General features: G+C 37.3%; 2 protein-coding genes across 3 annotated transcripts in view; both read right to left on the bottom strand.

Moving 5' to 3' along the window:
* Positions 1-6,857, bottom strand: part of LOC128015649 (dachshund homolog 1) — a 57,036-nt gene extending 50,179 nt beyond the window's left edge. For both annotated transcript variants that reach the window (XM_052599690.1, XM_052599681.1), the window contains exon 1: positions 6,113-6,857. In XM_052599690.1, the coding sequence (XP_052455650.1) occupies positions 6,113-6,651 (539 nt within the window). In that variant the 5' untranslated portion in view covers positions 6,652-6,857. The remainder of the gene's footprint in view (positions 1-6,112) is intronic.
* Positions 6,858-19,956: 13,099 nt separating this feature from the next.
* Positions 19,957-21,372, bottom strand: LOC128015664 (mitotic-spindle organizing protein 1-like). The gene is made up of 3 exons (XM_052599710.1): positions 21,126-21,372; positions 20,787-20,932; positions 19,957-20,299 (listed from the first exon to the last, which is right to left on the bottom strand). The coding sequence occupies exons 1-3, from the start codon at positions 21,175-21,177 to the stop codon at positions 20,270-20,272; spliced, it is 228 nt and encodes a 75-aa protein (XP_052455670.1). The 5' UTR covers positions 21,178-21,372; the 3' UTR covers positions 19,957-20,269.
* Between the last annotated feature and the right edge of the window lie 52 nt (positions 21,373-21,424).

The following is a 21,424-nucleotide window of genomic DNA, read 5'->3' on the forward strand; positions in this document are numbered from 1 at the left end:
CTCTCATTTCATACTTTAATTAAAATCTCCCCCTGACGTCCTCTTCTCTTCCATGCTGGCTCGCCTTCCCACAGAGGCCATCACACACACACACACACACACACACACACACACACATTCTTTCCTCTGCCCTCCACACCCGTACACAAACACACACTCCATTTGAAAAGACATGTTTACTCTATCTCTAATGTCCTCCTGTGTTTCATTAGCTCTGTAACATTCTGTAAACACCAGGGGAACTTTCAGAGCTTTGCTTACACCACCATTACACTGAATACACAAGAGAGCTATCAGATGCTAAAACACATCATATGCAAACAGCTAATGAATCCAAAAAATGTCTTTTTGAGGACCCCGAATGAGAATTTGATCAATTAAGCCCCTAGGATAAATCCCTCGGTACAATTTGTGTGCAAATGACTTTACTTACGGTTTACACAGAGATATCTTCTGCTTGTGTTTTATGATTAAGGCCCCTTGAGTCCACAGACATCATATTTAACTTGTGCGCAACATTGCTACAACAGCTGTTATCAGAGCAATCCATCATTTGTTTTGCAGTGAGTTTCACCTGCTCAGCAAAAAAAAAGAAAACAAGACCTAAGCACTATTATGTCCTAAAGACCAACACAAGTGGGTGTGCACCTGGTTACACTGAACACTGAAGTGTTAACACTATACATTTCAGTGTGTGTGTGTGTGTGTGTGTGATAAACAGCAGCTGGAGTTCCCACAGATCAAGTGCTGAAACCCCATGTTGAACTTTATGCCCAATAAAGAGGTGCTTTATGCTGATATGAATGTCACTTGTCCATCATCATTATAATACCACTAAACTTTACACCTCAGTTCAACATAAAAGAGATACACAGATATCCAGACTGTTATATTTAATCATCTCCTCTTTAGATCTCAAATATGCATCACATATGAGATTGTCTATTGATGAAATAAAATAAAATAAATACATACAAATAAAACTGTATATATACAGTGACTTACACCTCTTCACACTTATCTTCTATTATGAGTATATATATATATATATATATATATATATATATATATATATATATATATATATATATATATATATATATATATATATATATATATATATATTCATTTAAAATTATTATTTAAAATGTAATATTGAAATTCTTGAAAAGAAAACGTTATATTTAATTAGCTTGGCATGGTATTATAATTATAAGAATTTGATTTATTTGATTAATTGTTAATATATAGACATAAGTAAATGTAGAAATATAAATAGGTTTACTTATTATGTATATAACTAATAATATATTATACAGAGAGAGCAAGGTTTTTTTTTTTTTTTCTAAACTGCTGAAAAAAAATATAAAACAAAGTCTAACCAACATGCAGAATCAGAAAAAAAAAATATAAAACATGAAATGATATCATTGAGAGCAGTCTTGCAGAACCTCATAACTATATGACAAGGTCAAAAATTGCATTCAAATAAATGATAGTTTCACCTTTTTGTGTTAAGTTTGGTTCAGGTTATAAAAAGTACTGTTGTGCATCAGCCCAAAAATTTTATAATATTTATTAATTAATAATGAAAACTTATTTATAATTAAGATATGTATTAATAATTAATTATCATTTATTAATTAATAAATCATTATATTGTTCTATTTTTTTCTAACTATAATATTGATTAATTTGGTTTCACTCAAATGTTTATTTAAGAAAAATATGTTAATATCTTTCTTTTCACTTTTCTATTTTATATTCATTTTTTGTTCTTTCTTTGAACTGGTATAATAAGAATAAATTTTTAGATAGTTGGCACTTGTGTGTAAACTAAATGTATTTTTCTTTATCATAGATATTATATATATATATATATACATAAATATATACACACACAGACACACACATATTGTATATATATATATATATATATATATATATATATATATATATATATATATATATATATATATATATATATATATATATATATGCATCTCACTAAACATTCTATTACCTACGTTCTGTTTGGCTGGATCCAAACAAACACAGCATGCATGTAAGGTGATATTTTCCAAACTCTCATCAATTCACCTCATTTGTGAGAACACACAGTCTTACACTCGCACACACAACAGCAGATGGACACATGCAAACACAATAGCCCCATAAAGACATCAACAGTATTTTAAGCCCTTGTTCGCTAACACATTTCTTTTATGATACACAGCATGCCACTACAAAGCTATCAGCTGTCTGGGCAGCTGCATCGGCGGTTTCCAATAGAGTCACTAAAGCTTTGAGAGATCTGAACACACACACACACACACACACAAAGGGTATCTATTTCAACCACACATGCACAAGAGCCGACCATAAACTCCACAGACATATGTAATGATTGATATTAGAGGATTAAAAATATACTGCAGCCTTGAAAGCGTGGCAATCGAAACCTTTCGTCATAACACAAGAGGAAAAAAAAAACGTGTGGATGGATTTCAGATCTGGTTCTGTGTCGCACATTCACACACTCTTCTATTTTCCTCCCAGTAATCACTCACTCCGCGCTAACACACTGTGGAAGGGCCGAATCAAACCTCGCTGACTGATAGAGGCTCGTGTTACTGCTGGAAAGGACCTGAAGGTCAAGGGAAGACAGAGACGTGGAGAGAGAGACGTCTGTTTGAGGTTAGTGTGTTTGTGTACGTGTGCATGTAGAAGAGGGAAAAACAGCGGGTGAGAACAAGATAATGGGAATTTTTAAATGAAAGCAATCACACTGACATCAATTGCCTGTGGATAATTTGCTGTCTAGGGTTTGCCAGTGCCGCTGCTATGGGTATTTGTTTTGACTGTAATCCATGGCCTTTAAAATATCTCCCATTTGAAGATCAGAGAAAGAGAACACACACTGACACACTCCTCTCGCTCCGAGCATTCACACGACTTGAACTGTGTGAGAGGAAAATCTTCAAAGACACAAATACCCATTTTTTGCAGAGTATTCGCAAAAGAGTTGCACTAAGCTATGTCTGTCATCTCACTTTCTTGCTTGGTTTCTCACAAACGCACACACTTCATGAACACACAGACCCGCATAAGCTCCACTTCACAGACGGAGAGTTTCTGAGAGGAAGGTCACAACACAAAGCCAATGAGTCGTGATACATCACGTCCGTTTAAGACTTTCTGGAAGTGAGTGGGATTCTACGAATCTAAATCATTCAGTAAATAAAGGCTGACAAAGTGCAGGCTAATTGTAAGAGCATAAGCATTGTGTTTACTATTAAGAGTGAAACCAGACACACAGCAAGCCAAAAGGCCTTTTATGGACATTCAAAACTTAGTCTGATTGCGCATTCTGTTGAGCATTGTGAAGTGCTGCAGTAAATCAACTATTAGTTTTATGCTGATACAAGATGCGTTTCGTTAGAACTTAGTCATAAAAGGAAACGCTTGGAGTGATGAATGACTCTGTAAAGCAGACAGACCAAGTCAGCACCTATAGGGCATTTTTTTTTTCTGGCTGCCAGAAAAAGCTCATGGATTAGATGACGGTCAGAGAAGACATATCTTTTCAACAAAGAGAAGTGCTGAGGAAGTAGTCAGATTTGATGAATATCACATTAGCAGCACAGCTCAAAGAAAGGACACAGAACGTTGAGTCTCCCCACAACATGTGGTGGAGAGGTGGTTTTTCTGTTTAGTTTCTGCTAAAACGATAACAAAATGCTAATGTGCCAGTTGAGCAGAATCCTTTTATCTGCTCATGATGAGTCAAAGTGGCAAACTTTGATTCAGCATGAGTCATTTCTGAACGAAAGAGCCACCCTTTGTATCCTAACTACAAACAAATAATAATTCTTGAGATTTCATATGAATTCGCACATATTTTAGACAAATCTATGAAGGTCCACCGCTAAACACATCCATCAGTGGGCTGGGGATAAACATGACCAAACCATAAGAATGAAATTAGCCACCAATTTGCTAAAAGTAGAATTAGCCATAAGAGGGTGCGGGCCTTAGTCTCTCAATTTAAACTTCTCAGTTACGTCTTTAGAGAATTCAAGGGACAGACGTCCAAGAATTTAGCCCACGCTGTCTGATCTCTATTCAGCTCTGCCAAATTTAAAACATTAGGAGGCCAGACATTGATTAAATAGTCATTATAGATATATAGATATAAATATATATATATATATATATATATAGATACGGATTATATAGATATGAACATTTAAAATTAGTGGTTTTGAGCTTCTTACTAGGGTTGGTCTGAGTTTAGATTCTCAAAACACCTTTTCACGACAAAATGAGCACAAATGAGCAAATTAGATGTCAGGAGAATGGTCTACTTCACGTATAAATAGGTTCTCATACAAATTTGTAACGCTTAAAAATGCATTTATACATTTGTTGATTAATCCTGAGGCAAAAAGAATTAATACGATTAGGATATAATTCAAAGTGGTGACAAAAAGGGCGGGAGGACTGTTAGAGAGTACCCTTTTAAAACTGCCGCTCTAGGCAATATGAAAAATTTATTAATTTCTGCGGAGAATCAATTTCTATATTAGACTCCGCTGGGGAGCAAGCACTCGGGCAGGAATCAGGGATTCTAATCTCGTTCCAGTAACTTGTGTCACAAGCGCTTAACATCTCCTCACCAGTGCCAATGGCTGCCCAAATGCGCTCTTTAATAAGCAAACAGCTCTGAACTGGTGTCATTGATTTGATCACAGACAAGTAAACCCATACTGTTCTGTTCACTTTAACTCTCTTCAACTGTAAAGAAATTGTAGGCCTACAAATACACACACACACACACACACACACATACACACACACACACACATATATATATATATATATATATATAAATAACATGTGTTCCTTGGGAATCAAACCCACAACCTTTAGTGCTACTAACGCAATGCTCTACCACTGAGCAACAGGAACATTAAGCCATATTATCATCAGCCTCAGCAATGGTTTAGATGATCATTTTAGGAAACGCAGCCCTGTTTGAGAGCAGCATCAGCAGTGAGCAGAAGCTGTTGATTAGTTTGTCTCGCAGCAGTTGAGTTTGATCACATGGACAGGAAAAAAGTTCTACCCTATACAGCTATTTGCTAACATAGTTAATTTGGTCAATCTAATGCATATTGTGCACGTTCAAAGTTCTAGCTAAACAAAAATAATACATTTGCGATATTTTCGATACCACATTAGTCTCGATATAGCTTATGGAAAGGCTATCAGTACTAAAGTGTCAAAGTTTTCATAGTATTCAAACTTTTATGGCATCAGAGTCAGTTGCATATGACAGCTCAACAGAATATAGCGCTTTTATGACTAGTTGTCTAAAATGATATGGTTCAATAACTATCTAGGCTGATATAACCCTAATCATGCCACGTGACTGAGTCATGCAAATTCATTATAGGTTATAACTCAGACAGCAGTATTAACATTCCTTGAGTTCATCCACACATTTGAAGTATTTTTCATGTGAAAACTGCAATCGGAAACTACGTGAGCCATATACATGACGTTTAACAAGTGATCGCCTACTTGTGGTCCATCTGATACCCGACCACGGGACAACTGCAGACTAACCTGTGAGCTGACATTCAGTATAACTCCTAACAAAACTGGAATGGTCCCATTAAATGTTGAGATAACAGACAGATCTCCCTCTCTCTCTTCCATATCTATAAACAAAAGTGTTTGTTCACACATGATACATTTTAGAGAAAGACAGTTACATTCAGTCCTATTCTGACTGCATGATTGATGGTGTCCAAAAAGGTGAGTGTAGGCTATACTGTATGTTCGATGTCATGCATTCCAGTATAAAAATGACCTGATATGAGCATGATTATCAAAGGCCAAACTGTGATCATAAGGCTTGAGATAATTGTGCTGTGCTCAGCAAAGATGAGTTTGTCTATGAAACGTCTGCGCAAGATATGAGCTCAATAAACCCGCATAGTGCCCAGTGCTTGAATTATTTTTAGTTTGGCGCAACTTTTCAAAGTTCTTTTCTGCATCCTTTACCGTATAGATCTCGTGTAGCTTCGAGAAGGCTTACATTTACCTTGCATTGGTGCAGTCGTTATAGAGGACCTCGAAGTCTTTTCTCGATATGAGTTTGCAGCGATTGACTCCGGGCTGAATCGCGCCCAGTCCACGAAGGATGCGAACCTGCTCCACGTTGCACACCACGGGCGTTATCTCCAGACGTTTGAGTTTCGTGTATACGGTGTGCAGTCCACCGACCAGGTGCTTGAGAAACAGGTCAAACGCCTGCGGGAGGCAGATGAGCTCGTTGCCGCTGACAGTGAAAGACGCGAGCTTTGCGCCTCGGACCTCGACCATCTTACACTCGTTGTTTTGAGGGGTGTTCTCCACTGGGGAAGGAGTGGAATACACGGGTTTGTGCGGGAGACTTCCGATGGGGATGCCCGGGCTCGCGGAGGAGAGCAGTTCTGTTCTGAAGAAGCTCTGTCCGGATGGGGTGACGGACGGAGAGGGTGAGAGGGTCGCCGGGGTCGAGAAGTTCACCGCCGCGGCGACCGAGATCGGAGACGCGTGGGACATCGGTGTCGCGGGCAGCAGCGCAGCCGGTGTGGCCATGGTCAGCACTGAATAAATCTCTTGAAAGTGATCGGACAAAAGTAATGAATCACGGGAGAATTAATAAAACAACAAAACAATTCCGTTTTAATCGAAAAGTAAAATCAGCTTGGTATGAGGGGGCTAAAAAAAACCGAGATGTTGTCTGTGCGTCAGGACATCGATCAAAGCGTGATAGTGACAGTGGGAATAAGTGAAGAGCTGAGCTGCTCGCCTCGGACGAGTTGAATCTGTCACATTGTGGTCCGGAGGAGGAGCCAAGAAACAAAGAGAGTTTGGAAGAGACACAGCGCGCGCGTGTGTGGCTTTCTTTCAGAGCAGGTAGATCTGGAACAATGAACTTCACAAGAACTCGTGCTATTGCTGATGTTGAGCAACGAGGTACCCTTTATAATACTCACAGTAAAGATAAACATACAGAACAACAGACCACAAGTAGAGCGTGTTTGTTTAGCCATTGACTGTTAAATTCGTTGTGTGAAAGGCTCTATTTATTTATTTATTTACTTATATGTTGTCACAGTCTAGTCACAAAGTCTATGGAAGGACAGACTTATGTTGTAGCTATTAATTCATGCTTGAAATGAATAATAACAGCACTTCAATAGTTAACGGCGCTTTGTACATGCACATTAATTCGCCGCGTGAGAAGTTCTGATGAAACAATGTTGAAGGCAATTTAAATAAAGCTCATTTAAATGTCAGTTATCATGGTTGGGGCTTTACTATAATTGGCTATTTAATTAAAACAATTTCCACGGTCATTAATACAGCCCGAGCGTTGTAGTGCACTGACATATTTTAATTACATGGTATTAACAAAATTGATATGCCTTAGAAAGCACGGTGAAAATCTGAATAAGAAATGACTTTAGCAACTATACGTCATCCCCTTATGGACATTACGAGTATCAGCATATGACTGGTCAACACTGGGAAAGAGAATCATTTAACTTAGTGTGCAGTTGCAACATTGCTTAAAGAATAAGAATTTTCCAAATTTTTGTTAAGGTCGAGCATAGCAGAGACAGGATATAAAGCTTATACTGCCATCTGTTGTGAGGGATTTAGGAAGTGGAAATAGTTCTTCTGAAATGGCAATGACTCAAACACTCAAGGTCTGTCACTTGGTTTTAGTGAGATTTCACAGCACATTTCACACAAGTGTAATTCAGTCAGACAATGGAAGAGGACAATCTATAGACACAATGTTATCAGCCTATACCTTCAGTCCTGCTTTCATGCTGATGTTGATTCCTCACGGTCTTTGTCATCTGTCCGTGTTCTGTTTTATCATGTTACAACCTTGCATTCACCAACATATCTCTACAATATTCATGACTGTTAAATTTAAAGTCATTTTATGGATTTCGAGAGGAATTTAGCACTGGTGTTTTCTTATTACTTTTAAAGGAATTGGCAGTAACTGCCTGCATCCCTCAGTTCCACATTGCTTTATTGAATTCACTACAGTGATTACAGTGGTTCCTCATTGACTTCTCTATTAGAGCTGCGGCCAGAGTCCATTCCCTGACCTTCTCTTCATCGATCGGGCACATTTGTCACTCCTCTAATGTAAATGCAAAGAGAACATTTGTTATAATGTACATCCGATGCCTTCGCACAACTGCGATCAATATGTTCAACTACAGACCGTATACTGTATAAAGAGAGACAACCATGTGTATATCATTTAAAATAGGACCATTCACTGTGGACATACACAGGCTTATATTAATTCATCTGAGTGGTGTTTCAATTACGCTATTCAGTCAATTAATACATCTACTGTATTGATATGCAATGAGGTCGTCATCAAATGCTAATAAGCATGAACATTCACTTGAGTCAAATCACACTCTCACATTTGCATCTATCTCTACAAATGCATGTTTTACTTTCTCTTCTCCCATGTCAGCTTTAACACCAATGTACAGGACACAGAGTGGGACACAGAATGGGAGGGAGTCAATGCCTCAATTCACACACCAGTAGCCTAGTAAGACCAGTGAAATCCATCAGCTAAAGCTGCCACACTTTCAAATGCACTGTGCTGGGATGGTCCCTGCAACAGTCCTGTAATTTGATTCCCCCTGCCATGCATACGCCATATATACACCCTGCATAGCCACGTCCCCTGATGGATTAATCATGCCATTTCAACAAAGGTCCTTCAGAAAAGAATGGAGTTGGATGCAGCCACTGACGCTTGGTGTCATAACTCAAGCTTTGCCGAAACACCAGTGTCCTGTTTTCCTGAAGATGGATGTGCGTTTTGGGGAGCTGCTTTGAATGTGTCCTTCGTTAGATTAGAATGTATGGATTTGTTCTCAGCTTCAAGGATAAAGGGGAATAATCTGACCGTATAAATTAACCACGCTGCTAAAAATCCTATTCTTCACCTTCGAATGAAATATTTAAACTTCCTAAAAGCAAAATACAACAAAGAATCATTTTGAATAATGATACTTTTAAAGGTATTTTTAAATCAGCAGTGTTGTTAAATATAAACTATTAGGGAGAGATTGATTAAATTATTATTTATACATTAATATATATATATTCTGTTGGATGACGGTGAGCCTTTGAGTCAAAAAGCTGACAACCAATTCAAAATATATCTACAAATATGGGATATGAGCATGCACTTCCCAAAGCTGTGTGTTTATCATATGGCAGCCTATACCAATAGGTAGAAAAATCATATTGTAGAGAATGTTGTAAAATAAATTTTAAGATATTGGCGTAGAACTGATATGATACAGATTTACTGTGTGTCCCTGTTGCATCCATTAAGATATGTTTCTTTTGAAGACTTGGGAATTTTTCTGTTTTACACATTGTTTTACAATTATTTCATTTCTATTTGTGGACCTGCATCACACTAATCAATTATTGAAGGTACTAAACTTGTCCATCAATTACTGCCTTCTGGAGAACTTGACAACTTGGTTTTCATTTATAATAGATGCCTTTATGATTAATTTACATGCTTGCATTTTTTATCACAGCTACAAATCCACAGCAGCTTTTATCCATTAAACTAATCAAAGACTATTGTGTGACCTGACCTTTCTTCCTCACTGTGGGTGTGACTTAACATTTGATGCACCCATTCTTCACAGAGACCTCGTTTTGGACATTGGACATATGTTTACTTGAGGAATGCACATGAAATTAAGGCTTAAACTTTCAGCCAAGTTCCAAGAGGGGCACCCAATTTACTTTAGGTATGCTAAAGAGATGCCCACATTGGAATTCACTCCAGCTTCTTCTAGAACATCACTTCCATGATCAAAGTCAGGGAGGGGAAAATATCTCTAGAGTGCCAGTCATGGTGATGAGATGCCTGACAGCACTCTTCTGTCAGCGCTTTAACACTCTTTTTCTGTTTTCTAACAAGATTTTTTTTTTTTTTTTTTTTTTTTTTTGTTACAGACCAAATTAATTGTGGGGATGTGAGATGCCTGATTTACATTCATTGAAAGTCATCTCCAGAAGTCAAGTTCAGTTCCAATCAAATTTGGGTAATTATGCAGAACAAGATATTCCCCAAAGAGTTGAAAACTCAACTTTTTTGAGCATGTCACTGTAAATGAACAAGTTTAATTTTAAATATACGTGAGGAAAGAGTGAATAGGTTATTCTAAAAAACAAACTCCTTGACTTAAAGTGAAACATATCTTAACAGCAAGCACCCAACAGGTTAATTTCATTTTTTTTTTTTTTTCGTTTAATAGGGGTTTGACAGTATACCCTCATGTCACGATTTGGTTTCGATACACGATATCTCACAATACTTTGAACAAAGCCAAAAAAGAGTTCAAATAAATAAACATGGTTTTAAAATGGTTTTAGCTGGATTAATCTGGTCTTCAGTCGTGGCTAAACCTTAGGAAAAGCTTAGGCTGGGTAAAGATGTTTTAGCAGGATTTACACAACAGCTCAATCAAAAATAAGTTAATATTACAAAACCTACATTTTAGATACAATACTGGCATATACTTTCTCTATTTTCACAATCAATACAGTTCTAATGAATGAATCACTTGCGTGAACAATCCATTGAGTCATTCATAACAACAGGCACCTGTCATCATCTATAATGGCATAACAAAAGGCATTACTGAAAAATACCCACTACGATAGCTTTATATAATGAACAAATTTATAATTTAGACAATTATAGAGCATGTCAAAAATAATAAAAGGCAGATCAGGTGTACTAAACCTCTTCTTCCTCATAATTTTAGCTTCTTTCTACCATATTTGATGATACATGTGTTGATTAACGTTCACATAAATGCCTAAATTAAATCTGTTAATCATATAAGGCAATTATATCTCTTAAAAAGATACGTTACTTCAGACGTATGTGCCCTCTAGAAGCTTGCGTTCTGCAAGTGAACGTCACTTGATTGTGCCATCCCAAAGAAGCACAAAGTCACTTTTACGGACTTTTAAATTAAATGTTCCCTTCTGGTGGAATGAACTTCCCAACTCAATCCGAGCAGCTGAGTCCTTAGTCATCTTCAAGAATCGGCTTAAAACACATCTCTTCCACCTTTATTTGACCCTCTAACTTTAACACTCACTATTCTAATTCTATTCTTTAAAAAATCTAACTACCTTTCTAATCTTTTTGTATTCTATTTTCTTTTCATTTATTATGCAATTTTATATGTATGTGTGCGTGTATGTGTAAAGACCTCTAACTAGCTTGCTCTATTCTTTTATTTTTTTATTCTATCTGTTTTCTTTTTATTTATTATATTGTGTTAACCTAACTGAGACTTGTTATAGCACTTATATATCATTGCTCTTTTTGTTGTTTTTGATTGCTTCCACTGTCCTCATCTGTAAGTCGCTTTGGATAAAAGCGTCTGCTAAATGAATGAATGTAAATGTAAAAAGACTTGGATTAAAGCTCTCTATTCACATTGATTTTGTATATGATTGCTGGGTGAGTAAACCGTTTTTGTGTGAACTAACTTTAGAATCGATCAGCGTCAAGTCAAGTCACCTTTGACATTGCGTCAAAGCAACTGAACAACATTCATTTGGAAAACAGTGTGTCAATAATGCAAAATGATAGTTAAAGGCAGTTCATCAATGAATTCAGTGATGTCATCATCTCAGTTCAGTTTAAATAGTATCTGTGCAATCATTTGCAATGAAGTCAACGATATCGCTGTAAATGAAGTGTCCCCAACTAAGCAAGCCAGAGGCGACAGCAGCAAGGAACCAAAACTCCATCAGTGACAGAATGGAGAAAAAACCTTGGGAGAAACCAGGCTCAGTTCGGGGGCCAGTTCTCCTCTGACCAGACGAAACCAGTAGTTCAATTCCAGGCTGCAGCAAAGTCAGATTGTGCAGAAGAATCATCCGTTTCCTGTGGTCTTGTCCTGGTGGTCCTCTGAGACAAGGTCTTTACAGGGGATCTGTATCTGGGGCTCTAGTTGTCCTGGTCTCCGCTGTCTTTCAGGGATGTAGAGGTCCTTTCTAGGTGCTGATCCACCATCTGGTCTGGATACGTACTGGATCCGGGTGACTGCAGTGACCCTCTGATCTGGACACAGACTGTATCTGGTGGCCACGGTGACCTCGGAATAAGAGAGAAACAGAAAAATATTAGCGTAGATGCCATTCTTCTAATGATGTAGCAAGTACATCGGGTGTTATGGGAACGGATTTGGATATTAAAAGCATATTAGTATGTTATGTGTAAGCCAGGTTAAAGAGATGGGTCTTTAATCTAGATTTAAACTGCAAGAGTGTGTCTGCCTCCCGAACAATGTTAGGTAGGTTATTCCAGAGTTTAGGCGCCAAAAAGGAAAAGGATCTGCCGCCCGTAGTTGATCAGCATCGTGAAATAAGTTATTTTATTTTTATACTGCCATTTACAAAAAATAGCTTTAAAGCAAATGGACTCTAAATCAGATTCAGAAAGAGCTTTATTAGCTGTTTAAGCTGGAGATGACATGGGGGGAGGACTGTTTTTATGTCTAGATGTTCAAATGCACAGAGATCTGTAACTTCTGCTTGAGGGGAGAACTGCAAACAAGTTTTGGCCGTGGGGAGAGGGCTCTGTGATGATGTTTTCTTCCCTTTTTATTCACTCTGGAGTTGTACAAGTCCTGAAAGTTGGACAGGTGTACAGCAATTCTCATTTTAGCTTTCCTAACAGTTCCGTCTTCTTAAATCTGATTTGCTAGCTGACATAAAAAAATAAAAAATAAAAAAAAAAAACAGACAGTTATAGAAGAGCACAGAACTGATTCAGTAACACTTGAGTAAAACCATCTGTGTCATCTGCGTATGTGGAAGGTTGATCTTTTTCAGTTGTGGACACATCAACATACAAACTTTGCTGTTATAAGAAAATATATGATTCTGTGCTCAGAATGCAAACTCAGATTTGTTCTGTGATTTTTCATTCTTCTATTTCATGAAGTTTATCTCTTCTTTACAATCCACTCCAGAGGTCTGTAACCTGTTCTGAGGAAGAACACTTCCTTTAAAACGCACGTTACTGAACTTTTCCACCAACTACTTCATGACCTCAAAGGCAGTGTGATTTTTTATCCTTTCCTCTTGAGGCGGAGAGAGGGCGAGGGTTATTCATTCGTGCTTAGCTGTGTATTGAGTTTGATGGATAAGCCTCATAAGCATTGATGCTAACACTCAGGTGCACCCTCCTTCTCTCTCTCGCTCTGGTTCTTCACAGATCATAGAGCATCCTTTTTCTTACACTCACTCTGTCTCTCACACACACATTCTCCCCCTTAGACCCCCTGCTGGGTTCACTTTGTACGACATCCATCAAACCTAAACAAGAGGGGTCATTCAGCTGGCAAATAACCTTCACTCAGCTACAGCAGTGAGCAAGCTGTGGATAAAAGACTCACTGCTAGTGCAGGCCAGTGGACTGAGTTAGGCCTTGGGAAGAAGTTGCTCTTTTGTGGTGATGATGGATCAGCTTCTTTCCTAATTTAAGTGATGATTCTAATTCTTAGTTTTGCATGATTAAATGAATGGATGATGATTAATTTCATTATTAATGGCTGATTCAGTGACTTTAGAGCTGAACTGTGCATCAATGCACACTGCTTTACAGCCAGATAGAAAGATGGCAGTGCGGTGATGGCTTGAGTCTGTTGAATGGTGATTTAACGCTACGTTGTCACTTATGTGAGACTCAATGCTATAAATTAAATAAACAATGTCCCCATCTTTTACTCTCACAATGAGCTTATCATACTCGTTTGGCTAAATTAGTAGGGCCTTGTGGTTGCGATGTGGCAAATGCAGAAGGAAGCACGGGATCCATTCATAAAAACTGAATTTACTGTATAACGCAGAATTTCATGCAATGTCTTTTTGATGATTAAATAAAAAACATTAAATCAAATCGCAATATAGACTACTAGAATATTCATGATCTGCATGTTCATTTGACTACCAGAAACACAACACAGAATTTGTGAAAAAAAAAAATATATATATATATATATATATATATATATATATATATATATATATATATAAATATATATATACATTATTCATTATTATTATTTGTTCATTTTAGATGTTTACATTTGTAAAAGCTGTGCTTCCTGCATAAACCCCGCCCTGTTGGTTTGGCATAGCTTGCTTGTCCTACTTTGTTTATTTCCTAAATTCAAGTTAATATAAATATAAAATATGTTTATGTATATATATTCGGTTTATATACTGTATTCTATATACAAAACCAGTTAAAAATTTGGATGCACGAATAGGAAGTGTGTACTGTTATCCTATAATATTGGCCGATATATCGATAGCTGTCTTTTTTCCCTAATATCGGTATCAGCCCTAAAAAAAATAATAATAAAAAAAATAAAACATATTGGTCGTGCTCTACCTTATGACCACACCATGATTGCATAAATTCATAATAATGCATAACTGACATCATCATCACCACTGAGTTACCAATTCTTGGTTTAGTTACCAAGAAATTTTGAGTTACTTATAATGGTTTGCAACGAGGCTATAAAAGTGGACTAGTGAGTAGATGAGTTTACCTATTCAGTGTGATGATATCGTACACCAAGCAACCAATTAAGAGACTTAAACCATATAGCAACCACCATTATCAAAACACGTAAAAGCTTACAATACTGGGGGGTATTGCTGGTGTAGAATAAACATCTGAGCTTGTGTTAATTTCAGACTTTATTTCAGGCATTTAATCAAAAAATGTAATAATAATAATAATAATAATAATAATAATAATAAAAAGACTTCAGGAAGTGCAAAAATGCACTTTCCAAGTTTTAGGACTCATTCCTGCAGCACTCTTTTTATGAAGTGCCTATAATCTGAAAGCACAAACTTTAGAGAAAATAGTTAGTATAGATTGGAATAGAATAGAATAGAATAGAATAGAATAGACAATAGTAACTCCTATGGAAATGTGTATATTTAAAAAGGGACACTTGTACATCTGAAACTCCCTCAATATAAGGGGCACTTAGGCTTTCCATCATATTTTGTGGCCCAAAGATGAGAAAAACTGAGAAGCACCACATCTTTTCAACTACAATAGCCTAATATGCCCTATAAGGCAACGTACTATAGTTTGCTGCATTTTCCAGGCCACAAAGATCTTGTCACATAATAATTATTTAAATATAGTCATGCGTTATACATCTAAAAACTCTATATGGAGTTCAACGAACTGGGCCTGATAGAAAATGACAGGTTGCTTCTGGTCCTGTCAACAATAATATATGACCCACTCAAGCCTGCAGAGAAAGAGTTCAGTAGCAGATCAAATTCATAAGCCCTGAATATCATTCCATCCACTCTAATTAGACGAATAACAATGAATTAAATGCTAAAGCCCAATTGAGAAATCCCTTGAGGGAACAGGTCAATGAGTCACAGCACTGGGAAGAGCACCAAACATCATCATCATATTTCCTGTCTAAAGCAGTAGTACTTGAAGATGTCTTTTCCTTTAGCAGAACCTGTGACTCAAATGAGCACGAGGGCAGAAATCATTGTATGATTATTAATGGAAAAAGATTATGCATACAGGGGTGAGGGATTATTTAGCGACCTTCACAACACTAATTGAAACAAGTATGGAGACTCGGCGGCAGTGTAATCAACTAAAACACGGGATCATTAATCACTATAAATAGCGCTGTCACAACACAAGCATTAGTATTATCCACCTCTTTTGTTTGTATGCTCGGTTCGGACGCTCGGTAAATGTCCGGTGCTGAGGTTAATGAGAGTCGAAGCGGCATTTAAACGGCGCCGCTGATCGAACGGGTGACGTTCATTTGCAGCTAATGTGAATTGATGCACTTCTGATGAAGTTAGTAACAGGCTTGACACCCGGAAGAGTTCAAGTCTGTCGGACGTGGAGCTTTCCTGATATTCCTCATGAGAGGGTAAAGGATATTATTAAGCGTGAAAGAAAAGTACTTTTCTCTTAGTGGTCTTTTGACTGGTGTGGCAGCTGTGCAAAGATTAATCAACGCCAATTGAGACTTTGTAATGTGGTTTGTGATGTGTGAACTTGAGACTAATCACGTGGAGTCGTTTTCCAGAATATGATCTTTATAAATCAAATTAATGATAGACTGTCTATTTACATATTAAACAGTTATTTAAAATTGTTATTATGTTTCACAATAATATAATGTTTGCTTTATCTTTCATCAAATGAATGCAGCCTTGACGAGTATAAGTCTGACCCCAAACCTTTGAAATGGCATACAGTCATGGCCAGAAGTTTTGGCAGTGCCATAAATGTTGTGTTTTGCAAAGTTTGCCGCTTAAGCTGTTGTAGTGTTCATTCACATTGTTTCTAGTTTATTGTGTAGCATGATCAGATGCATTTTAAATAATTGCTAAAAGCTTCGTTGGCCAAAAAAAAAATAAAAAAAAAACATTCCACTGTTTTTTGGTCCTGACACAAAATGACCAGCTAACATTAACTGACTAATTATATCAGCAGCACGTGTGAAAGTGTTTTAGTACTAGTCAGGTGAAATCTCTATCATACTAATTAGATTGTAAGAGCAGATTGATTGTTTTAAAAGGAGGGAAGAAGCTCTTCCAATCATTGTGTTCTTCTTGTTAGCAATGGTTACCTCCAAAGAAACACGTGCAGCCATCATCACTTTGCATCAAAATGGCCTCACATGTAAGGAAATTGCTACAAAGAATATTGCACCTGAAAGAACCATTTACTGGATCATCAATAACTTCAAGGAGAGTGGTTCGACTGCAGTGAAGAAGTCTTCAGGACGTCCCAGAGTGTCCAGCAAGCGTCAGGACCATCTCCTCCTGAGAATTCAGCTACAGAATCATGTCTCCATGTGCAGAGCTTGCTCAGGAATGGCAGCAGGTTGGTGTGAGAGCATCTGCATGCACAGAGAGGACAAGACTTTTGGACAATGGCCTGGTGTCAAGAAGAGCATCAAAGAAGCCACTTCTTTCTAAGAAAAACTTTAAGGATAGACTGAAATTCTGCAGGAAGTACAAGGATTGGACAGCAGAAGACTGGTGCAAAGTTGTTTTCCTTGGAAGCTTCCTTCCAACTGTTTGGGACATCTGGAAAATTCATTGTTTGGAGAAGAATAGGTGAATGCTACCATGAGTCCTGTGTTGAGCCAACAAGGAAGCATCCTGAGACCATCCATGTGTGGGGTTGCTTTTCATCCAAGGGAGAGGGCTCTCTCATAATTCTGCCATGAATAAAGAATGGCATTTAAACATCCTGCAAGAGCGACTTCTTCCAATGATCCATGAGCAGTTTGGTGATTTATCCATGCATGATGGAGCACCATGTCACAAAGGAAGAGTGATGAAGAAGTGGCTGGAACATCAGGCCAGGCAACTCCCCGGATCTCAATCAAGAACTTGTGATCAGTCCTCGAAAGGCGAGTGGACAAGCAGAAGTCCACAAATTGTAATCAACTCTGAGAACTAACAAGGCAAGAATGGATCGCCATCAGTCAGGATTTGGGCCAGTACCTAATATCCAGCATGCCAGAGCGAATTGCAGAGGTTATGAAGAACAAGGGTCAACACTGTAAATACTGACTCGTTATATATTGTTTTTTGCCAATAAAAGCCTTATTTAACTTATTACATGCATATCCTTGTTTTTCAGTATATCATACAAACCGAAACATTTCTAGAAAAATAATCTACAAAGAGCCATGAAAAAACAACAACAAAAACAATTCATCGGAGAGTGTAATGACTAAAAAAGGTCATCCGCCCCCATTCTTTTTAAGGAATTGTGTTTAAAAAATAAATAAAGGATTCTAACCTACAATTATACTTTTTAAACTTTCAATTAACCTTGCACAAGGGTGTTGTCACTTCCATCAGCCTTGGATTAAAACCAGTTGTTTATCACATACCTGTGAACAAAGAACCCTGTTGCATTGCATGCATCACTTAGAAGGTTAAAACACAATTATTAAATTTACAGCTAAACTATTGATAATTACATACTTGAACACACAGATTTCCCATTTAATAACAAACATTTCATTAACCTACACCAAACACAAGGGAATTTACATAAACCGTTACTGAAGGTGGATGCTATTACAGAGCTAAGCATTGTTTTTTTAATTGCTTTGCTAATTAAAGCAATTAATGCATGAATTAGAGGATGGGGATATGATAATTACACATCAACCTCAGAATACTTAATTGTGTTGTTTAGTTTAATCTTTCTTAGAAGTTCAATTAACCTAAGTTAGCGTAGGCTCACTTTGCAAACTCTTGATGGTTTTTGTCTTGAAAACAAATTGGATTATAAAACATTGGCCATGAACAAACTCACTAATAAATTGCTGGAGTCAGATGCACATTGCTAGGAGACTGATGGTCACTCAGATAGCTAACAGAAAAGATTCGCTGGTGCTGATGAGTGATGTCACTGTCACTGTGGCAACCTTTCTGATACTGATTCACAGTGAGGACTAAACTACCCCATCGTTGCGCATCATTAGCCGGCCTCATGGAGAGACACGTCTGGTCCGCTTTAGTTGATAACTCCTGTCACTCCAACAAGCGGTCGCAATCATTCTCCACACTGATGGTGCTGGTGTTTGTCTTTGTTAAAGGTGAGTCAGTGGAGACCTGAAGATGGTGCACCCTTGACCCATACTCGAAACAGATGGTGTTTCTTCCACAAAATCAAATAAATAGAACTGTAATGTTTTGAATTCACTGATTAAGGCTATCCTTAACTTCTCTCATTCTAGTGCATGGATGCAAATTAATCAAAGGAATTACAGTAAGGGAACAGGTTACCTAAAAATAAAAACCTGCTGAAAATGTACACACCACCAGGCCATCCAAGACGAGATTGGAAATGGATTTTGAGAAATTTAGCTTTTATTTCTCTTTTTTTTTTCATGGGAGAAAGCAATATTATGGATAGAGGACTCACATTTTAGGTTAGAAGTGACGAAGTGGTAAAAAGTCTTAATGGTGGATTTGTTTCTTCAAATCCACAGCTTTTCACTTTCACAAGACGTTAATTGATGGAATATTCGTGTGGATTACTGGGATTCTTTTTCAGCTGTTTGGATGCTCATTCTGATGGCACCCATTCACTGTCAATGTGCATTTTCATTTTTGGGTTAACTATTTCTTTAAACTAGAGCACATTCTGCTTAAAACCTCTCCTTGAGAAACTACTGGACTCAGGGTTAATATTTAGCAATAAGAGCAGACACAGAAATGAGTTCTCGCTCCAGGAGTGAAACATTATGCCTCCGTCTGCTGGATCCAAGGACACAGCCACCTCTTCCGCTCAGCACGGATGGGTGTTAATGAAGCTTACAATAGGTATACTGCCTTTCAGTCTGATTTAAGATACACAGTGTTTTTTTGTTTTTTTTACCACATTTCCAAGGACTGATGTTTGAGGTTCAAAAAAAGCACCTACGAGTTGAAGAACAGGCCTGATGTCTAACTGCACTTCTATTTGAATTAACTTGTTGCTCTGAAAAAATAAATAAAAATAAGGATGAGCTGTTGAGAAGAGTCCATGACCTTTATCATAAATGTTTAAAAGAAATAGATTAATCCTAAAATACTGAAATTACAACGCTACGACAGAATACAAAGCAGAAGTAATTCGTGAACTAGCTATAAATGCACTGCTGTCGCCATCACGTGGTTAAAAAATATAAACGCACATGGAGGACCAGATCAAATGCTTTTTAGTGATTAGACACAGACACATAGATAAAAAGAGCACAGTTAGTATAAAGAAAATATATTTTACTGACTTAATCGGAGGCAAAAAATGGTCCACACGGTAATATCTATTTTGAGGACATATTTTTGCTTTTAGCATGTAATGAATAATAATTTTTAGTATATACAAAATTAAAAAAAAAAAAATATTAAAAGAGCACACACAACAGTCGTACTGTACAGACTGAGGCACATGAAAGTAGGTCAAACAAGGCAAATCAAACTAACACATTAATCATATGTACAAGTTTATATACAATGCATTGTGCAGTTTTTTCTTCTCAAACAGGGTCGACTCGGTCATAGATGAAATTTAGACTGCTCATCCTTGACTAGTGCTGTTTTCAGAAGCCTAAAAGAACAAACAAAGATGGAAGTTAATGAAATGGGGAAAAAAAGATTAAAAAGTGGTAAATTGTATATTTTAAGGCCTTTAAATGGAACACTTTCTTTTAAAGAGTTCAGTAGTGACAAACAAACGTTGAAAAGTGGAAATATGCCCATCTAGCCTAATATTACCGGCTTACATAAATATAGAGTAGTTGGTTAAAATTATTCCACTGGCAGAAATTGAATAGTGTTTTTTTTTTCCTTATCAAGCAAAAACATACCTTGCTTCTATAGAGAGCATTTTTACCAAAACTCCCAGATGCTCATCAGGAGTGAAACATTTCAGAAATTCGCACTTTAAAATGCTGACTAGTCAGACATAACCTAATTTCTCAGGTCACTGACAAGATAATTAACAGGCTATTCGTGATTTGGTATCAATCTAATATCAGGGAGAGTGGATAAAACCAGTGAGCGGAGAGAGACTGAAACACGACTGTGTCACTGACCTTGAATGAGTCCGAGGCTCTTCTGAGCTCTTTGATGACTGATGACAGGGCTTCGGGGTTGATCCCCTGCTCACAGAGACGGACACATATCGACAGAGACTCCATGTCCAATCCCGTGTTCAACAGCCTTGACATCTCAAGGAGAACTGGAAATGTGATTTATGAGAATGATTGTGTTGTGTAACGGTAAACCAGAACCGTTAAAGATACCGACTGAAATCACATTCATTTTAAGTTACGTTACTTCCAAATCGTCAAGGATTCGTTCACTAACGAACCGATATGTTTGGAAACAACATTTTAAAGAGTATATCTTTGTTCTAAATATTTAACTCTTACCATCCATAGTCTCCCGGACAGCGTTCATGTTTGCGCTCGCAGGACTGGCCATGATGCTATCGTGCTAAAGCTATTAGTTATTAATTTAGTGATTGACTCACACAACCCTGACAGTTTCTGATAGTCCCTGGTGTCTTTCAACTATTTGCAAATTAAAAACCGGGCGAAGTCACAAATTCTGCATTAAACAGTATAATATAATAAAAAATGAGTTTTGTTCACACCTCGCGCTTTCTGTTGCGGTAATCCTATCAATAAAGTTTTGTTTTGGGCGCGTGAAAGGAAGTTACGTCTAGACG

The sequence above is a fragment of the Carassius gibelio genome, chromosome A1 (assembly GCF_023724105.1).
Source record: "Carassius gibelio isolate Cgi1373 ecotype wild population from Czech Republic chromosome A1, carGib1.2-hapl.c, whole genome shotgun sequence".
Lineage (NCBI taxonomy): Eukaryota > Metazoa > Chordata > Actinopteri > Cypriniformes > Cyprinidae > Carassius > Carassius gibelio.